This window comes from Parasteatoda tepidariorum, chromosome 6 (assembly GCF_982258835.1).
Source record: "Parasteatoda tepidariorum strain Cologne lab strain chromosome 6, Ptep-v5.0, whole genome shotgun sequence".
Taxonomy (NCBI): Eukaryota; Metazoa; Arthropoda; class Arachnida; order Araneae; family Theridiidae; genus Parasteatoda; species Parasteatoda tepidariorum.
In genome coordinates this window covers 62,089,519-62,108,698 of record NC_141760.1, presented here as the reverse complement: position 1 = coordinate 62,108,698, position 19,180 = coordinate 62,089,519, and the positions used below count along the sequence as shown (strand labels likewise).

Here is a 19,180-nt window from a genome sequence, read left to right as displayed (position 1 = left end):
GAAGATTTGCATTTCTTGCAAAGAACGCCATTTCTTATAAAAACATAGCCTATAAATAGGGCAGCCAGACGCTAATTTGCGATCCACCAGTCTTTAACTACTCGCTCTCTTTCTTTCTCTTTCACTTTTTTTATGAGATTTTTCTCTTGGTTGTTGTTAGTCGCAATTGTACTGCAAGCTTTTATTTATTTTTATTTCATTATTCTTTTTATTATTCCTTACTTGAATTGAAGGAACTTCAAGAATCAAGTTTTTATTATTAATTTAATGAAGAAAATTTCAACCAAGAGAGCGGGTCATTCAACGCTGCTGGATTGGAAAATCACTAGCCGGTCAGTCAAATTTTTATTTTTTCAAAAGGGTAAATAAGGACCAGTCATTACTTTTCAAATTGGGTATTCAACACAGAGTTTGATTTTAATACACAGTATGCATTTTAAAAGCTTTTTAAACGCTTTGAACCACAAAAGTATGCAAATTTCTAACAACTTAGATACTGCGTAAAACTGAGCAATATTTCAGTTCGAAAAATCATCTTCAATCACAAGATTGTACAAATTTTCTACAACCTTAATATTGCACAAAACTGAACAATATTATTATAGAAGAAATCATCTTCACTTTGATTACATGACATTGAGTATCAACTTAAAACATGGTTCAATTATATTCCTCATTAAGTAAAAAATATACACGATATTGTGACTGAAGGCACGTATATCATGGTTAAAGGTTTGATGGATTGTTCCTAGAGCGTATACAGATAATTCTCATCAAGAATAGTGTTAATTGGTTTTTGAAACAGAAAGAATTCTGTTTTTTATAATGAAAACCATGCCTATCCATGCCTAGTATTAAGATCATACCTATCCATGCTGATCATCGATACCTAACTGATGAAACCAAAATTGCAAACGCGTTTGGAAATTTCTACCACTCTTCCCAAAGAAAGCGCTGCTTTGCAAGAAAGAACTCGAAGGTTCTCAAGAGAAAATTTAATAGCTCTCACGCTGAAGATCGGCAAAAAGACGATCATATCTTCTCTGACCTTTTCAGCGAATATGAATTCGATCTGTCTTTAAAAAGACTTCCTATAAAAAAGTCTCCTGGCGATGACGGGATACACTCTGAATTTTTGAAGCACATGGGAAATTACGCAAAAAAGGTACTTTTAGAAATCTTCAATGTTTTTTGGAAAAGGGGAGTCGTACCTAATTGCTGGAAGAGTGCCAAAATCTTCCCAATCTTAAAAAAGGGCAAAAGCTCAGACTCCATTGAAAATTTTAGGCCCATCTCTCTGACAAGTACTACTGCCAAACTAATGGAAAGAATGGTCAATACGAGACTCAACTGGTATCTGGAACATTTCAATTTAATACGTCACGAGCAAGCAGGTTTTAGAAGAAATCGATCCACTGTTGACCAAGTTACCTTTTTCAGTCAGGCGGTAAAGGATTCCTTGGATAATAGAGAGGTACTGACTGCTGTTTATATAGATTTTAAATCGGCCTATGACTCCGTTTGGAGAGAACTCTTGATACAAAAACTCGCTGACTTTGGTGTCCACTCATGCATGCTTAATTGGTTTCGATCTTTCCTTTGTGGAAGAAGCTGCAGAGTTGAATTCGGAAAGGGAAAATCGAGAAGCTTTAATCTCCGTACTGGTCTCCCACAGGGAGCTGTTACCAGCTGTGCCCTTTTCAACGTCTACATCAATGACTTGATAAACACCTTAACGGTAGTGCCTAACATCCATTGCCTCCTATATGGGGATGATCTTGTTTTCTGGACCACAGCATCAAAGCGCCACGCTAAATCAGCTGTTGAGACCACACTTAATCTTGCACTGGAATCCCTCAGTCGTTGGTGTGAGGAAACTAATGTGGTAGTAAATCTGAATAAGTGTGCCACTCAAACTTTCTCACTAATGCATCGACCTATTATACCAAATCTCTCTTTTTCTGGCACTATGCTTGAAAATGTTGATTCCTTCACTTATCTCGGAACCGTTTTTGATTCTAAACTGAGCTGGAGGAACCATGTTGCATTTGTTGCCAAACGGGTAATAAGACGCCTCCCTATTTTAAAACGACTTGCCGGCACTCTCTGGGGATGTGCCCGATCTACCCTTGCTCTGACTTATCAAAAATACATCCTTCCAATTTTTACTTACTGCTCTGAACCACTCATCTCTATGCCTACATCCCTACTTCAAAAGCTTGAGGTCTTACAAAACCAGGCCCTTAGACTAATAACAGGTGCTGTAAAAACTACACCTATAGACGCAATGACCTTGCTCACAGGCATTAAACCTTTGGATGTTGTCTTTAGGGAAAGGGCTGTCTTACTATACTTTAAACTTACCCAAATGGATAATTTCTGGACTAACTATCAACTTACTCCTCGTAATTTAAAAACTCAAAATGGATTTATTCAGACTGTCAAAGATCAATTGGTTGGGATCGATCTGCCCCAACTAGAAGGTCAGGTGGAACTGGTGAGCCCTCTTGACTACCAAAAAATTAATGTCAGGCTCTCTCTTGAACAGGACATTGTTAAAAGTGAAACATCTACCGCTGCTCTCCACCTTCTTGCGCTGGAGACAATGGGAATCCGTTACCCGGAACCGCTCTGGCTGAGAGTTTTTACGGATGGCTCTTTCCATCCGGATCAACCAAATGCTGGAGCTGGTATCTCTTGTAATCTCTTCTCCTTTGGTGCTCCAGTGGGTGCCAATAGATCTGCTTTTGACGGGGAAGTTGTTGCAATCCGTATTGCTCTTGAACAGCTTTTTTGTTTTATTGAGTCTTTTTCAAATGTGGTTATCCTTTCAGACTCGAAGGCGGCGCTTTGCTCGATTGAATCTATGCATTGCCCTTCCAATTGCGACGTTCTAAAATGTCAGGATGCGATACGCAAACTCCACCATTTTGGCAAAACTGTAGCCCTACAATGGATTCCCGGGCATTGTGATATTGCAGGAAATGAGAGGGCTGATGTTTTGGCAAAGAGAGGCACAAGAATTCTCCAGGCTCTTAGTAGCCCAGTCCCCTTTTCAGCTTTAAAAAGGATTATTAGATCAAAAATCCATGGGGATTTACACCAACAATTGTCAGAAAGGGTAAAAACCAAAGTGTGGAGAGATCTTCGACAGAACACCATTCCAGACTGGCCGCGCCGCGAAGCGGTGGCTCAGTTTCGACTACATACCGGACATGACTGCCTTGCCGCGCACCTGTTTCGTTTAGGGCTGGCACCTGATCCCTATTGTTCTCTATGCATGAGCCAAGCTGTTTTGGATGGCAGCCACATCCTGTGCTGCAGGGCCCTCCGCGGGTCGTCGTCTACCGAGCGATATTGGAAAGCAAGAGCGCTCCTAAGGAAATGACTTTTTACTTTCTTGTTTTGTTCCTATGTTTTTGCTTTTTCATGTCAATTACCTCTGCCATTTGAAATAAATAATGAAAACCATGGAATGACGTAGCTCATAAATGAAGTCGCTGGACTGTCACAGTTTTTTTCTATAGGGTAAATGTCTAACAACACAAGATATAAATAAATAATTCCAAGAAACTGAAAAGGTAAGATATTACCTGACTGGAAACCTCATTCGTTTTAAAATTAAGCAAGTATGAAATAATAGTCGAAATATTTCCAGCACATCAGGAATGAGCGCACATTTTCAAGACCTGCCAAACAAGAAAGCAAAGAAAGCCAAAAAAAAAATTTTTCTTCACTTTCATGTCTGGAAATTCTTGAACCAATACTTATTTAACTAAGATTTTAGTTACAACTATATTTTAAAATAACAGTTTACTATAAATCCTGATTTCCAAGCTTTTTTTTTCTAATTCAGACTGTATTCCATTTTTGTACAGGTTATAAAACCTAATACATAAAATTATTATTTTAACTACATAAAATTGAAATCAAAGGGTTTGACCAAAATCAAACAATTATTTTGATCGAGTGCTATTGCAAACTTCAACTGACAAAACTAAAAAAAAGTAATTTAGTATTTAAAAAGGAACCATTGTTCTTTTATCTCAGATTTAAGTTGCAACTATGGCTTAAAATAATAATTTTATTTCAATTACTTATCTTTATGCATTTTTTTCCTAATTCATAATTCATTGTACTTTTGTGCAGAAGGTAAAATTTCAATTCATAAGTAAATTTCATTCTTCAGTTACATGAAACTGAAATTCAAATGCTTGATCTAAATCAAAAATCTATTTTAATAGCTGCTATTGAAAATTCTAAATAATAGAACTAAAATTAACGTTTTAGTTATAAGAGAACCAATATTTATTTATTTAAAGTTTAAGTTACAACTATGATTGGAAATAATAATTTTATTATAAATCCTTATTTTTATACCTTTTTTTCTAAATTAAAGCTTTACTGTAATTTTATTTAGTTGATAAAATTCTAATTCTTGCATAAATTTTGTTTCATGCAATTGAAATTCATAAGTTTATCCAAAATCAAACAAATATCATAATTAGTCTCATTGTTTTTGTCATTTTCATAAAATTAGATTTTCAGTAGTACGAGAACAAATATTTATTAATCTAAGATTTAATTGGCAATTATGATTTAAACTAACAATTTTATTGTAAATTCTTATCTTTATAACTTTTTTTTTAACATCATACTTAATTGTATTTTTGTTCAGATGACGAAACTATAATTCATGCATAATAAAATTCCTTCACTTTTCATTAATCTTTTTTTTTGCTTTTTGTAACTGAAATTCAAATGCTTAACCTGAATTAAGCTAGAAAATAAAACCAAAACTAGAAAATAACTTATTAGTAATGAGAAAGCCAACTTTATTTTTTCTAAGATTTAAGTTGACACATTGATTTCAAATAAAATTTTTATTGTAAACTCATATCTTTACAAAGTTTTCCTTTCCAGAGTACGCTATTTATGTTTTTTCTTAAAAGAATCCATAGAAAGTAATTTAATTTAAAAAACCAGACACTTTTTATGAGATGATAAAATTCTAGATATAATAATTAACCGAGTTTTTCTTTATCTCATGATTGTTTAATTATTTAGTTTCCTAAGATAAAAGCTACAATTCTTGAAATAGGAAAGGAAAATGTCGGCAAATAAATACAAAAAATTATGCAAATCCTTATATTTATACATTTTTTTCTAAATAATATTTTATAGCGCTTTTGTTCAGATGGCAAAATTCTAATTCATACATGAAATTCATACTTTTGTTACTTGCAATTGAAAATCACTAGTTTGACCACAATTAAGCAAACCAATTAATTTAAAAGAGTGTCATTGTTATTTTAAATTCAAATTAACAAAATTTAAAAATAAATTATTAGTAATAAGTAAACCAATATTAATTTAACTAAGTTAACAATATGATTTCAAATGAAAATCTTATTATAAACCATTACACATATTTTTTATTGTTCTGGAGATACAGCAGTTTAAATTTTTTATTGAAATAAATCAGAACATTTTTAATTAACAAATATCCGAACTTTGAATGGGGCGAGGTAAGGTTTAATTTATCTGATACCTTCATTCCCCTTTAAAGTTTCTTTCTAGGGCACGCTATTTTTTTTCCTTAAGAGAACCTATAGAGAATAATTTAATTTAAAAATCCAGACACTTTTGTTCAAATAATAAAATTCTCTGCCTAATAATTTATCAGGTTCTTTCTGTCTCATGATTGGTTAATTAATTAGTTTCTCTACATAGACACTAAAATACTTCCAAAAGAAAGGATACTGTCGGCCAATAAAACACATAACTTAGCTTAAATATAAAATATTTACGCATGAAATTTCTTTAATATTGGAAATTAGGATGCATATAATATATATAACTAATATTTATATTAATTACATTTAAAAATATTAAAAAATGAGATTAAATATTTTGAACAAAAGCTTTTTAAATGAAAGTTAAAAAGGAAATGTATTAATAATAAGAGAATACGTGTTTTAGAAGGATTTAAGCTACAATTATAATTTCTATTAATACATTATTATTAATCTTTATATTTATACTTTTTTTTGTCTTTATACACACACCGTTATTTTGATCATGCATCAGTTGAAATTTGCTACTGAAATAAATCTGCACACTTTTAATTAAAAATGTATCCGAACTTTACATAAGGAGGGATAAAGTTTAATTTATCAGATAATTTTATTCTTACATGGAATGTTTCGAGTTTTTAATATTACAGTTGCTAGAGCGAGCTATTTTTATTTTATTTCTTAGAGGAACTAATAAAGAAAAATTTTATTGAAAAATGTCGACAATTCTGTTTAAATGAGGAAAACTCCCTTTTAATAATTAATTGTCCTTTTTTATCTCGAGATTGTTTAATTAATTAGTTTCCCCAGACAATTTCAGACATTTTTTTCTCTAAAAGCAAGAATTTTGTCGGTACATAAATGACACTATAACTTAAAGTGACATTAAGATAAGATTAAATATTTTTTTACAAATCACAAATGCCCGCATTCCATGTAAAGGAATTTTAAAAAAATTAAAATAGTTAACTACTTCTCAATACTATCTTTTTTCTAAAAAAAATTTTTTTTAATTTATTCAAACACTGAATTCTGAACTTGAAATGGCATAATGAAATTAAAAATGATGTCTTATACAAAATTCATTTTTCCCTCTTTTTGTTGTATACTGTTTTTATACACCATATTTTTGTTCATTTACAGGACGTAAAAAAAGTTTGAAAACAGTCAAATATCTCGAGAAATATACATTGGATAGAAAAAGTGAAAATTGACTCATTCAATATTTTTTTTAAAAATTCTTCAATGATAAATTTTGATCCTTCACCCTCAACCCCTTGGGCTGAAATGAGGGGAGAAATTTTAAAATCTTAAATACGAACTCTTTTTTTTTAAAAGTAGATTTAGATTTTCCAGAAAAAAATTAAAATTGTTTTTGCCGTATCGGTTTATGCATTTACCTTTATAGATGGTGCTGTTACGGAGACAATTGAAATAAGGAGCAGATTTTTTAAAACGGTGAATCGTGAGACCGAACAAATTACGAACTTAAAAACATACATATTTAATTTCTTTAATCTATTTAAAAGCATTTTTTAAAAGAAAATGAAACTGAACCATTTTTATTTATTTATTTTAAATTTGATGGATCTCCTGCATCATTTTTAAAAGTCTCCATTCTTTTTTAATTGTCTCAGTTACAGCGCCATCTGTAATATAAAATGCATAAACCTACACCTCAAATAGGGTTACTTTTTTCTTTAGAAATATAATCTGCAATGAAAAATAAGTGATAATTTTTAGCTCGCATAATTCAGCTCGCAGGATGTGCTGGTGGAAGATCGAGTAGGTACCATTGCATAGTTTCAAATGAGTTGCTTTCATTTTTATCTAGCATACGCTTTTATTTTTATCTAAGAAATGCAGTGAATACTTTATGTTTGGTTTGCTTAAAAATATTGCTATAAATTTATCTATTTTAGCAGTTGTAAAAGAAATTTATTTCCAATAGTGCTTTGTTATTTTGAATTATTTTGTATTAATAATTTTACAATAATTGTTAAATGAATTTGGTTTAATAATCTTATTAAATCAAATAAGTAAATAAAACATACAATATCATAAGTAACATACAATAACATAATACAAAACAAATGAAATAAAATAAAAATATGACCACCGAAGCCGACGTCTTCAGGGGGTACCGGCCTCGGTAGCCATTAAAAACAAAACCATTTCTATTTGAGGGAGAAGCAAAAGCTTAAAATATCTCCCTCAGTACCCCGATGGTTTTGTATAGAGGTCCAGGAAAAACAAGATACATTCAAAAGAATAAACAAATTACGAAAAGAAAATCAATAAAAATCATCAGAAAATTAAAAACTCACAGTCACAGGTCAAGAATCAACTTCAAAAGCGGAGGAAAAGAAAACACTAAAAACTGAAAAACAACGCCCCCTATAAAAATGCGCAGTAAAAGTTTAAAAATGATATGAAAAGGTCAGGAGAAGGAGATACGTAGATAAATTAATAGAATGCTTAACTGGGGCTGCTCAGTTAAGACTAGAATTGCGCCCTGTTAAAAGAAAAAATATATAAAAACTTAAAAACCATCAATCATTTTTTTAATTAAAAAATTAACATTACAAAAATTAAAAGGAAAATCATTTTTACTCAAATTATTTAAAAAATTATCCACAGCTTCTCGAAAACTTTCAACATTATTACAAATTTTCTTGATCCTAACTAATTGCGAAAAAACAAGATTTTTGAATTTGTGTAGTAACTAATTTGTGTAGTAAAATTTTCAAAAATCTTGTTTTTTAAAAAAAATTAAGCATTAGCTACAAAATTCTAAAACAAATATTATAAAATGCCTTTTTACTGTTAATTTTACCAAAATCATTAGCAAAGCATTTCGGTATTTTGGTATTTTTTGATGTTTGCATAGAGCCAGAAGCAAGGAAAATTTTTCCATCTTCAGGGTATTTTGACTAAACTTTTTTTAGTGTAATAAGCAGAATAGGAAGTGATAAATTTTATTAACTTTATTTTGGTGACTATAGGTGGCATCCATATTTTTTTGTTTTTTTATGTGATTTGCTTGTTCAATAAAAATAGTGAATAGCAAGTGAGCAATTTTAAAAAAAATTAGGACCCGAAAATTTAGCGAATACTGAGATTATCTGGAAATAATTAATTATATTAACTGAAAAATATAAATTTCATTAAAAAGTTATTTATCTAATAAAAAATATACTAGAATAATAAAAAAAATCACATATGCATTGGGAGCTTCTCTTTATTTTTTTTAGTTAAAATATTTTAAAGTTAGTAAAAACTTTTCTTTTTAAATCTAAATTGGTAAGCAAGGAAATAACAATGACGCAACATGAGTTTTTCTAGAGCAATTTGAATGTACGACTAATGATGACAAAACCCTTACACAAATTGCTGAAAACTCAAAATAGTAGCTCACGCAAGCACAGAAACATAATTTTTTTTTTCCAGAATCGTAAATAACCCATCGCATCATAACAAATGTATGAATTCAACATCTCTTTTGTTAGAACATAGACTGATATTTATGCTTCATTTGTTTCTAAAAAAGCAGAGGGAAGCATCTTTCTAATTGGATCCGTCTTTAACTGAGAGGAAATATTCCAGGAGAAATGTAATTTCCGAAGCAGCGCAGAAAATTCGTTGTTGCTCTACATTTCCGGGAAAAACTGGAAGGCACCATTATAGCAGAAAGAAAACGAGGCGCGAAATTTCTCCTATAGGCCGCGGGGTTGAAGAATACGGCAATATTCGAATATGGGAGATACATACCTAGGGGGTTATTTTTTTTTCTTGCTCCCCTATCTTTCTTTGGCGTCATATTTTATTGTGAAAAAAATGAAATGTAGGTTCCTAGATCGACAATTTCCTTTTCCGTTCGGGCGTGTCAATGCAAACTGTATAAATGATTTTTTTTTTCAAAGATGTATTTTTTAACTCGTGGCGATAAGAAGCGGATCGTCTTTGTGGCACATTTTTATCAGAAAAAAATTATCTGCAATAAATTTTTTTTTTCTTTTCAATTTCATATTTGATCTAATACTTCGTATATTTTATTGCTAAAAACGCTTATGATTCTAAGAATCTGACATTTTCATTGTCGTATACGTGTACAAAGATATCGCCCATTACATAATTTGTAAGTTTTTTAGTTTTTTGGTTTTTTACTTCCTTATAACTGTATTTCTAAAAAAATATTTTATCTAAGAAATAGTGATGCACAATAACATTGAATATTCTTTTTCATAATTCTAAGTGTCAGGCATTAAATTGTAGCATACTTGATCTATTGCATAGTTTCTCAATTTCTCACCGTATTATTTCCTAACAATCCGAAAACAGTAGTGCACTTATATGTTTATAATAAGAGATTTTCTAGTTATCATTATCTGACATCAAAATTATTTTATACTTGGTCGAAGAAATTACATATTTTATAATTAAATATTTTCAGTTTTTTCAATATTTGTGCTTATATTTGATCTGAAAACAGCTATTCATTTGTACATTTGCGATTTATATTAAAATAAATTTATAGTTTGATCTAAAACTGAGTTAAATGAAGGAATGTCTAATTAAAGACTTCGTTTGTACCTTAAGATAATGCGCTTTTTAATCATATTAATACACTTCAAAAATTGAGGCGCGTCTTTAATTCCCACTACTGCAGCGGATTCAACCGGATTTCATCAGGTTCCAAGAAGATCCTGTTTGATTTAACTGGTATTCGATTATAGGGAAAATATTATAAACTGTAATAAATTGATAACATGCCTCAAAACGTAATAATGTATCAGTAGTTGTTTAAAAAATATATTATCATGAATAAAAATAATTATTTAGTCCGATTATTGCTGAAATTTTGCTACTTTTTACTTCTTTATTATTTCTAAAAAGCAATGACCATGCACTCTAAATTGTTTGCCACTGACAAAGAACTTTAGGTTATACAAGCAAAAAATATGAGATCTTGGGTTCAATTTAATATTCAAAATATTCTTAAAATAATAAGCTATACTTACTTGGAGCTTATTAAATAAGATGACACAAAGACATCCCGTAATATTCGAGATACAACAAAATGCATGTCATATCTTTTTTATAACCATAAATGTCAGGTGTAATTAAATTACGGCTCACTAAAGAGCAATTTTTCCGTCAAAACAAAAGTTTTAAATTATTTTTTTTTAAATTACTCTTTATAACTTTTTGTTTTAAGGTGAAGACATGACATGCAATAAAAACTGAAAAAAAATAAAATTTTTTTGGTCTTTCCTGTCAATTTAATACAACATATTATGTCTTAAATTAGTTTGTAAAGATTAAATTGCTAAAATTCATTTTTTAAACTAAAAATTTTTATACGGGGTAAGATATATAGATAGGCCAGTTTTAATAAATTGCATAAATTTGATTAGAAAACTTCATTATAAATCAAACATCAGATATAAAATTTTTATTACTCAAACAAGAAATACGAATAAAATTTTTGAAAACATCTGTGCAATATGCTCTATGCAATATATTCTTTTAAAAATATGTACAGCAAATTAGACACGAGGACGTTCTTCCAACGTAATAACATATGTCAGAAATATTTTTTCTTAAATATTTTTCTTTAAATATGATAAATTGAATTGCGATGTAATTGCTTTAAGGATTATTATACTTGCTACAGAAATCGTTCTTAGAATAATTACATTAGAAAATTCTAGGGTATACAAGTAGCACCTCATAGAAAAGAGAAGTTTTCAGAATGGATCAATTTCATAGTCCGACGTAATAAACATAAACTGCACAGTGGAGGTAAGGTAAGAAAGATTACACTACGGTCCATTAAACTGCGCAGTAGAGGATAATTCGAAAGATATGTCATTACGTTTGGACTACTAAAGGATCAAATTTCTTGTTTATGGTAACCCGTGTTGAGTCCTTTTCTCTTCTAGGAGATATTGGTACAAGTCACTATAAACATAACTCAGCTTTTCAGGAAGAAATCATATTTTCTTGGGTTGCTACTTTTGCCAACAGCAGTTACTGAGTTAAAAAAAAAATTTACTCTGCATAATTGCAAGTTCGCCATTTAAAGTAAAACGTCACAGACAAATTATTTTATTTCAACGTTGCGTCGTTAAAACAAAATATTGCTGCATTAAAAAAACTTTGTTTCAAAGAAAAAGTATGTTTTGTTTCTCACACTCATAAAAAAAGTATGGCGAAAATTACTAGAATACGGTGAAATTAACCGTGTTTCTTTCTCCTTGGAAACATTAGCGCTTTGGCTATAGCATTAGGTAAAATTAACAAAAAAAGCAGTTTTATTATCATGCTGTGGGGAAAGAAATGTGGATAAATTTGATTGTTTTACTAAAAAATCGGTATTTTTGACAGATCTATATGATTTGAGATAATGCAAAACTTATTAGTTTGACAACCTCTACTTTATTTAGCAAACGCTCGTTAATTTTGTTTTTTGCGGGTTAGTTGTTTTCCTTTCTATGTAAGTAGTAGCCTAGCCTGTACCAACTTTTAAAACTATATAAAATACGTAAATGTAAATAAACAATTGCCTGGACAAGGCAGAGCAAAATCTGTAACTTAACTGTCACGCATCAGGGCAGACACATCATCCTAAAATGGTAGCTTGGAGAAAGCGGATTTAAATACAAACGCTACTGTGGAAGCATCGATTTATTTTTAACTCAGTAATTTATTTATTGCTCTAAACACAAATGCATTTTTCCTGTGGTCATTTTAAATGCCTTTGTCAAAAGCCTTTGTTAAGTTGGAGTACAGACAGCACAGTATAGAAAATGACATCACAGTGATATATGCAGGACTGCTATGCCGCTTCCTCCACTTTACAATAGAGGAATCTTTGTAGTTTTTCTTTAACTTGAGCTACCTGTTTCTCAACTTGACAAAGTTTAATAAACGATATTTTATAATGAGCACACAAGTCGTCATATGCAAGCGTATTAATAAATAAACAAACAAATAAGCAAAATAATAGCGTTTATTTTTCAAATTATTCATTTCGCAGGAGATTCCCTGGTCGAGATGTCTTGCCATTCCACCAAACGCTAAGTAAAAATGAAGTATCGATTTCATATTCCACCATAATCTTGTATGCAAAACAATAAATAAATATATTTCGTTTTTTAAAGTCTAGTGTGATTAATACAGAGAATAGCTATTCTCTCGCAAAATTGAAGAAAATATAGCCTAAAATTGAGGAGTGCAGCACAAAAATATTGACTCTACTCTGGAGAGTGTTTGGTTTAGTTCAATACCTGTCGACAACGAAGGCCCCCAATAATGTAAGGTTGTTTTATTTCCCATTACTCTTAGAGACATTTATCACTGAGTGGTATCACTGTTCTATTTACCGATCTGAAGTAAGATCAAATCCCGCAATAACAATTAATGCATATTCATGCAGTCTTTTTTAAACTTGTGCTATCCATTTTTTAAATTGAAATCAAATTCTTTCATTTACATCTAAATCTTTCATTTACAAAAAAAAAATTTATAATCCCGTGTATAGAAATGAATAAATAAATAAATCCCACTACCCCCATAAACGATGTAAAAAACAAACTTCGAAGTTTGATCAATCCGTGTTTAGTATCTTTAAAGCACTTGAGAGCTTAATTTTTCCTCACATATAATTGAGAAATATATCAGAAAAACAGATAATTAACCGCCACCTAACTAACAACCATTTAAATAAATCGCAATTTTTAATAAACCATGGAAGTTTAAACAGTTTATTACCGTTCCGTTTGGTAAAAGACTTTAAAAGATTAAAATTATCAAATAAATGGTAAAAAGAATGATATTTCTGAAGAGCCTTTTGGTAAAATTTTGCTTTATTAAACGACACAAAAATTCTTTTTTTGGTTATATTCGGTTATTTTTCAGTTTTGTATTTCAACTAAAAGTGTGGTAATAAGAACTATTATTTTGACGCTAAGAGTTTCAGGCAAATCGTCCCCATAGCTAGCAAAAAAATTGTCGAATGAATGGTTTAAATAACGTACAGTTTGGTTTTATTAACCAGATTTACGATTTATTTTACCAGAAGTATCATTATCATATATTATTGTAATTTTACCAGATTTTTTTTCATAGTGAGGCTAAAAAAATACACATCATTACATGAAAAATTTATAACTTTGTGAAAAAAGATTAAGACAAATTAATTACAGAGGAAATATTATTCCCTGTTCAGAAACAAGTAAGGAATTTTTTTATTTACTATATATATTTTTTTCTAAGACCAGCAATATTGTTTTGTTATTAATTGATTAATTTATATATTTTTATTTATATTTTTAGCAAAAAAATCTTGACGGTACAAGTAGTGTAATTTTGCCAAAGTTTGTTTCTCTGTGCATCTCTTTCTATCTTAAGCCTTAAGCTTCTTGTAGAAAAAAACGAGTGTTTGCCATCAAGGAAACAAAGCAGGGAGAAAAAAACATTTCTTTAGAAAGCTGATTTTTTCCTTGTAATTATTATACCCCAAAATTATTATAAAGAAAATTAAATAACATTCTCTTTTGAATAAAATCGCAATCTTTCGTAATAATAAAGCAAGTGCACAAAACGTAATTGGGCATTATGCAAAAGTTCCTCTAAAAGTAATTAGTTTCTAACTAAAAAATTGAAAAAAATATAGTAACTTTCATTTCAGATTACAATCTGTTTTAAATATATTTACTTACTAAAATACATTCCTTATAAAAAAAAATCATTTTCGTTGTGCCAAAATAAATATTTCAATACGAATCAGTTTCGAAAATAAAAACCAAAATATTTTATAAAGGAAATAAAAAAAACTGTGCTTATTCTTCCTTGTTAAAAAAAATATCAATCCAATATTATTGGGGATAGGTGAAAGTAAAATGAAAACCGAAATCAATGAAATTCTTCCTTTTTCCTCCAAAAAAAAGTCATCTTCTTCTGCTCTATCGGTTTTTCTTCTGCAAACTTTCAACTCACCGATGATGTATCAATAATGCAATCGTATCACTTGACACCGCTATGGCCCGAGGGTGGTGGTTGCCGAATGTGGTTATCTGGTTTGAATCTGTCGTTGACCAGGCAACCGTAGTCCTGATATCGAGTCTAAAGCTCGATATCGAGTTGTTAAGATAGCAGACGAATATTTCGACTTCCTCCAGGGAGACATGGAACAAAATGGAGACCTATGGTTATAGAGCACTTAGCTTTGGGAGAAGAAATTTTATGATGGTATGTGTTCTAAGCATTAACTGCTCCAGAGGGATATGGCCTTCTTTTGTTATTACCAAAAAGAAAGATTATCATTATAGTTATGAAAAGATAGTCTTTAAGTGTTAGTGGATACGGTATTTTTTGTATGAGAATTGATTTATAACTGTAATGAAACATGGCGTCAAATTGGTTATCTATTGATAATAGTTAGAAAAAAATAATCGTACAGATAAAAGTAAAGGATAAAATAGTTAATGTAATACTAGTGATTTCTTATCGGTCAGTCAAATTGTTAAAGTTTCCAAGAGTTACTAAGAAACAGTTTCATAGAAATTTTTATCATGTATAAAACAAAAATGGCATTATTGTTTTAAAAAATATAAAAATATACTGATAGCTTTGATATTTCTAGATTTGAATTAAAATAGAGGTTTGAATTTCTTTTTAAAAACACTATTATTATAAACTTTTTTTTCTCAACAAATTATCTTCTTCTACTCTGTAGGTTTTTGGCTGTCAAACTTTCATTTCACCTAAGATATATGAATATTCCAATTATTTCATTGAACACTGCTATGCCCAAAGAGTGGTGGTAGCCAAATATGGCTATCTGGTGAAAATGCGTCGTTGACTAGGCAACCGTAGTCCTGATTTCGAGTTGTTAAGCTAGCAGACGAATATTTCAACTTCCTTCAGACAGACATGGAGCAAAATAGAGACCCATGGCTATCGTGAACCTAGTTTTAAAGGAAGAAATTTTATGACGGTCTGTGTTCTAAGCCTTAACTGCACCAGTGGGACATAGCCTTCAGTTGTTAATGTATCTAAAAGAAAAAAATATCGTTATTGTTATGGAAGTATAGTCTTTTAGTGTTAGAGGATACAGCATTTTTTATATGAGAATTGATTTATAACTGTATTAAAACATGGCATCAATTTTCAGCAATTATATTAGTATCAGTAATAGTTAGAAAAGAAATACAAAATAGAAATAATGCGAGTGAAACCAAACGATAAAATAGTTAAAGTGGTAGTAGTGATTTATGTATTGTAATGTGAAATGGAGCAATTGCTACGTATCAGTCTGATGAAAGTTTTGCCAAATATAATGCACAAATGCAATTATTATAGAGACAATATAAGAATATATGCATAGCCTTGCTTGTGTGAGGTTTGAATAAAATAATAAGTTTCGAATTCATTTACTTCAATCCTGTAAAAAGGGAATGAGTATTTAGGTTTGATTGAATAAATATTGCTGGCTGCTTCTGAACTACTGGAAATTACTTTGTTTTAGCCATAAAGTTACGAAACTAGAGCGATAAAAACTAACATTCAAGCTCATTTCCTTCTAATTTTAAAGTAAAAACGCCTTTTGAAAAGAAAAAAAGCATACTTGAGATGCAAAGTGCTCATTGTTTCAGGAATATTCTGTTTTTGATAAACAGCCGTTTGATTGGGAATTGGTAATGAAAAGTAAAATTTTAACTGAATGAAAAAAGGAAAGAATCAACCGGTTTCTAAAGAATTTCAAACGGTTTGCTGGGTTGCAATGTTATCTTGTAACCCTGCATTTTTCAATTTAAAAGATAACATTTCGCTTACCAAGGAGGCAGTTCTTGTTCGAATCCCACAACTGGCTGGTCAGATTGTATAACGTTCCCGAATTGCAGTGATCACAGTTCTCAAGAAACAGATTTGCAGAGATCGATAAATATTGGGTTAGAATTTCCTTGTTATTGGGCTAAGCATGGGAGGTTTTTGTTGTTTTTTCCATTTGTGCCGAAAATTCGAGGCAGTTTTACTCAAAAAGGGAGTTTATTCAAACACGTTTTCCAGGGGTTTTCTCGTCTTCTGGGTTGAGTTCCAAATTCTAAGACATGTACCAACTACAGTGCTGACTTAAAATATCTTCAGTGGTAGACGGATCATGGATTACAGTCCCCTTGCCGTCAAGCTAACCGTGGGAGGATCTCGTGGTCTTCCTCTCCATGTAACGCAAATGCGGGCTAGTTCCATCAAAAAGTGCTCCACAAAGGCAAACTTTCTTCCAGTACTTGATCCAGGAGTTCCCTTGTCTTCTAGATTGGGTTCAAAATTACAAGGCTACGGAGTTGAGCATTAGTAGTCGTAAAATCAAAAATTGGGTCGACTGTTTAACGACGGTTATCAAAAAAAAATTTATAAGACATCAGAGTTTAAGCTTTATAATTTTAATATAGATTGGCTGTTCAACGCCAGTTATAAAAAATTGTCTTATGCTATACCAAGAAAGTTTATAATACTTTAAAATGTATTGAATATCAGCCATATTTCATACATTGGTATGGAATTAATAGTAATATTTCTTACCCATTTGGAAATTAAAACTATCTTCAAACTAGTTTATTAAAAAGTTTTAGGATTATTCGATTTTACTATCTCACAAATAAGCGCTATCTAAATGGATCGCAGGAACGTATTACCTTTTATAAAAGCATAGATAGCAATGGCGACAAGTGCATATTTTCTGCCCTCAAAGGGATGCAACCTGTCACATTTTGTGACCACCAGTGACGCCAAGCTCTCCAAGCAGAACAGACTAGGGACGACAAAAGCAAAAGTCTCATTCTCTCAATAGAAGATTGCAGTCATGCTACTGACCTGCATTCTCAAGGGGGTCTGTAACTCAGCAACCAGGAAATGCATCCCATGGTATTAAAGTGTCAGGGTGTTTTGAATTATTCATTTGTGAGATGAAAAGATAGCGGTGAAGAGCACCTTATTTGTTGAAAGAATTTTCGAGTTTTCCGAATTATCAAAAGCCTTTCAAAATTAAGCTCTGTATTAAAATTCAGAAGAGTTGCCAAAATAATTTATAAGCACTATCTTAAAGAGTAATCGATTGTTTTAAAACGTTTCACGTCATTGAATTGAAAAAAAAAATCAGTTAACGATTTAAAATTAATGAATAATATTAAAATTGACAGATTATGAAACAAGCAATAGTATACGTCTCTAATTTTAACTTGCAGAGTATTTTATTAGCAATGTTACTGTTACAAATTTAGCGCATTCTGAATTGAATAGTTTGATTGAATTCATACACAATTTTTTTTAAATATTGTGTTAAGCATTTTGTGCTCAAAAAAGAAAAATGATTATATTTGAAAAGTCTCTAGTCAATGAATTTAAAAATCAGTTAATTTAAAATTAACGGATAATGTTAAACCAACAGATTATGATGTAAAAAATAGTATTATACATACCCTTCTAATTTTAATTTGCAGAATATAAAAATTTATAGTGTTAAAAATTTAATGCATCTGAATTAAAGAGTTAAATAGAATTTATTTGTAACTTTAAAAAAATATGCATTTTTTGTTTGCAAGAGAAAAATGATTATATTTGTATAATGAGTCAAATTTTGATATTTTTACTATGTGTCTCTTAAAAAAATTAATTTCCTATGACATCACTTAATTGAAAAAAACTAGAAAACTTTATATAAATTATGAAAATTAGGATTATGATGCATCCTTAGTTCTTTTTTCTTAGATAGAAATTTTTATAATTTTAAAAGGTTAATTTAAACTGAATACTCACTAGCATATTGCTTACTTCATGCATTAGAAAATTGATAAGTCTACACTGCCACTTACTGAAATGTTCAAAAAATAGAGTCGACAGCCAATAATAAACTTTTTTGGCAATTAAAACAGAATACAAGGGTACGCCAACTGCTATTCATGATGCTTTGATACTTTCGGAGAAATTTTGGTAAAATTACCGTAATGTATGGTAAAGATATTTCTGGTAAAAAAAAAACATAATTTCGTTAATTAAGCCAAAATGAACGGTAATTAAGGTGATTTTTACATTTACATGATAACGATATACTATAAATTCTGGTATTAAAATCTATACTTCTTAATATAACACATTTCGTAAATAAAACTGAAAACTAAAGGTCACAAAATAAATTGCTTTTCATGCCACTCTCTGAGGTATTGTTACAAAATGACCTCACTCTACCACATTTACCAAATTTTAACACAGAGTTCAAAACCTTTTTTGTTTATTTATTTTATCAAAACCATTACCAAAGAACTTCTTTTGGGTGTTGCGGCGTATACTGAGTAAGTATAAAAATATTTCGGAATTTTTGAAGGTTTTGTTTTTATTTCGGAATTATTGAACTTATTCAAATTTTATTTTATTACTTTAAGAGTTTTGTCACAGTTTAAACACAATGAAAAATAAATAAATCTAAAAAAATCTCTTTTCGTTCTAAATTTGAAATTGAAAATTTTGAAAAATGTGTCATTTTTTATATTTTGACTTGACAAGGGTAACATTTCTAGGAAGTTCTCTTTCGAGACAGATTT

The 19,180-nt window shown here is 30.3% G+C and overlaps 1 protein-coding gene across 1 annotated transcript; it reads left to right on the top strand.

Moving 5' to 3' along the window:
* Positions 1-844: 844 nt before the first annotated feature.
* Positions 845-3,388, top strand: LOC147808074 (uncharacterized). The gene has a single exon (XM_087166855.1). The coding sequence runs from the start codon at positions 845-847 to the stop codon at positions 3,386-3,388; it is 2,544 nt and encodes an 847-aa protein (XP_087022981.1).
* The last annotated feature ends 15,792 nt before the right edge of the window (positions 3,389-19,180 follow it).

Excerpts from the sequence above, each read along its gene's own strand:
- LOC147808074 (XM_087166855.1), top strand. The coding sequence starts at position 845 with ATGCCTAGTATTAAGATCATACCTATCCATGCTGATCATCGATACCTA.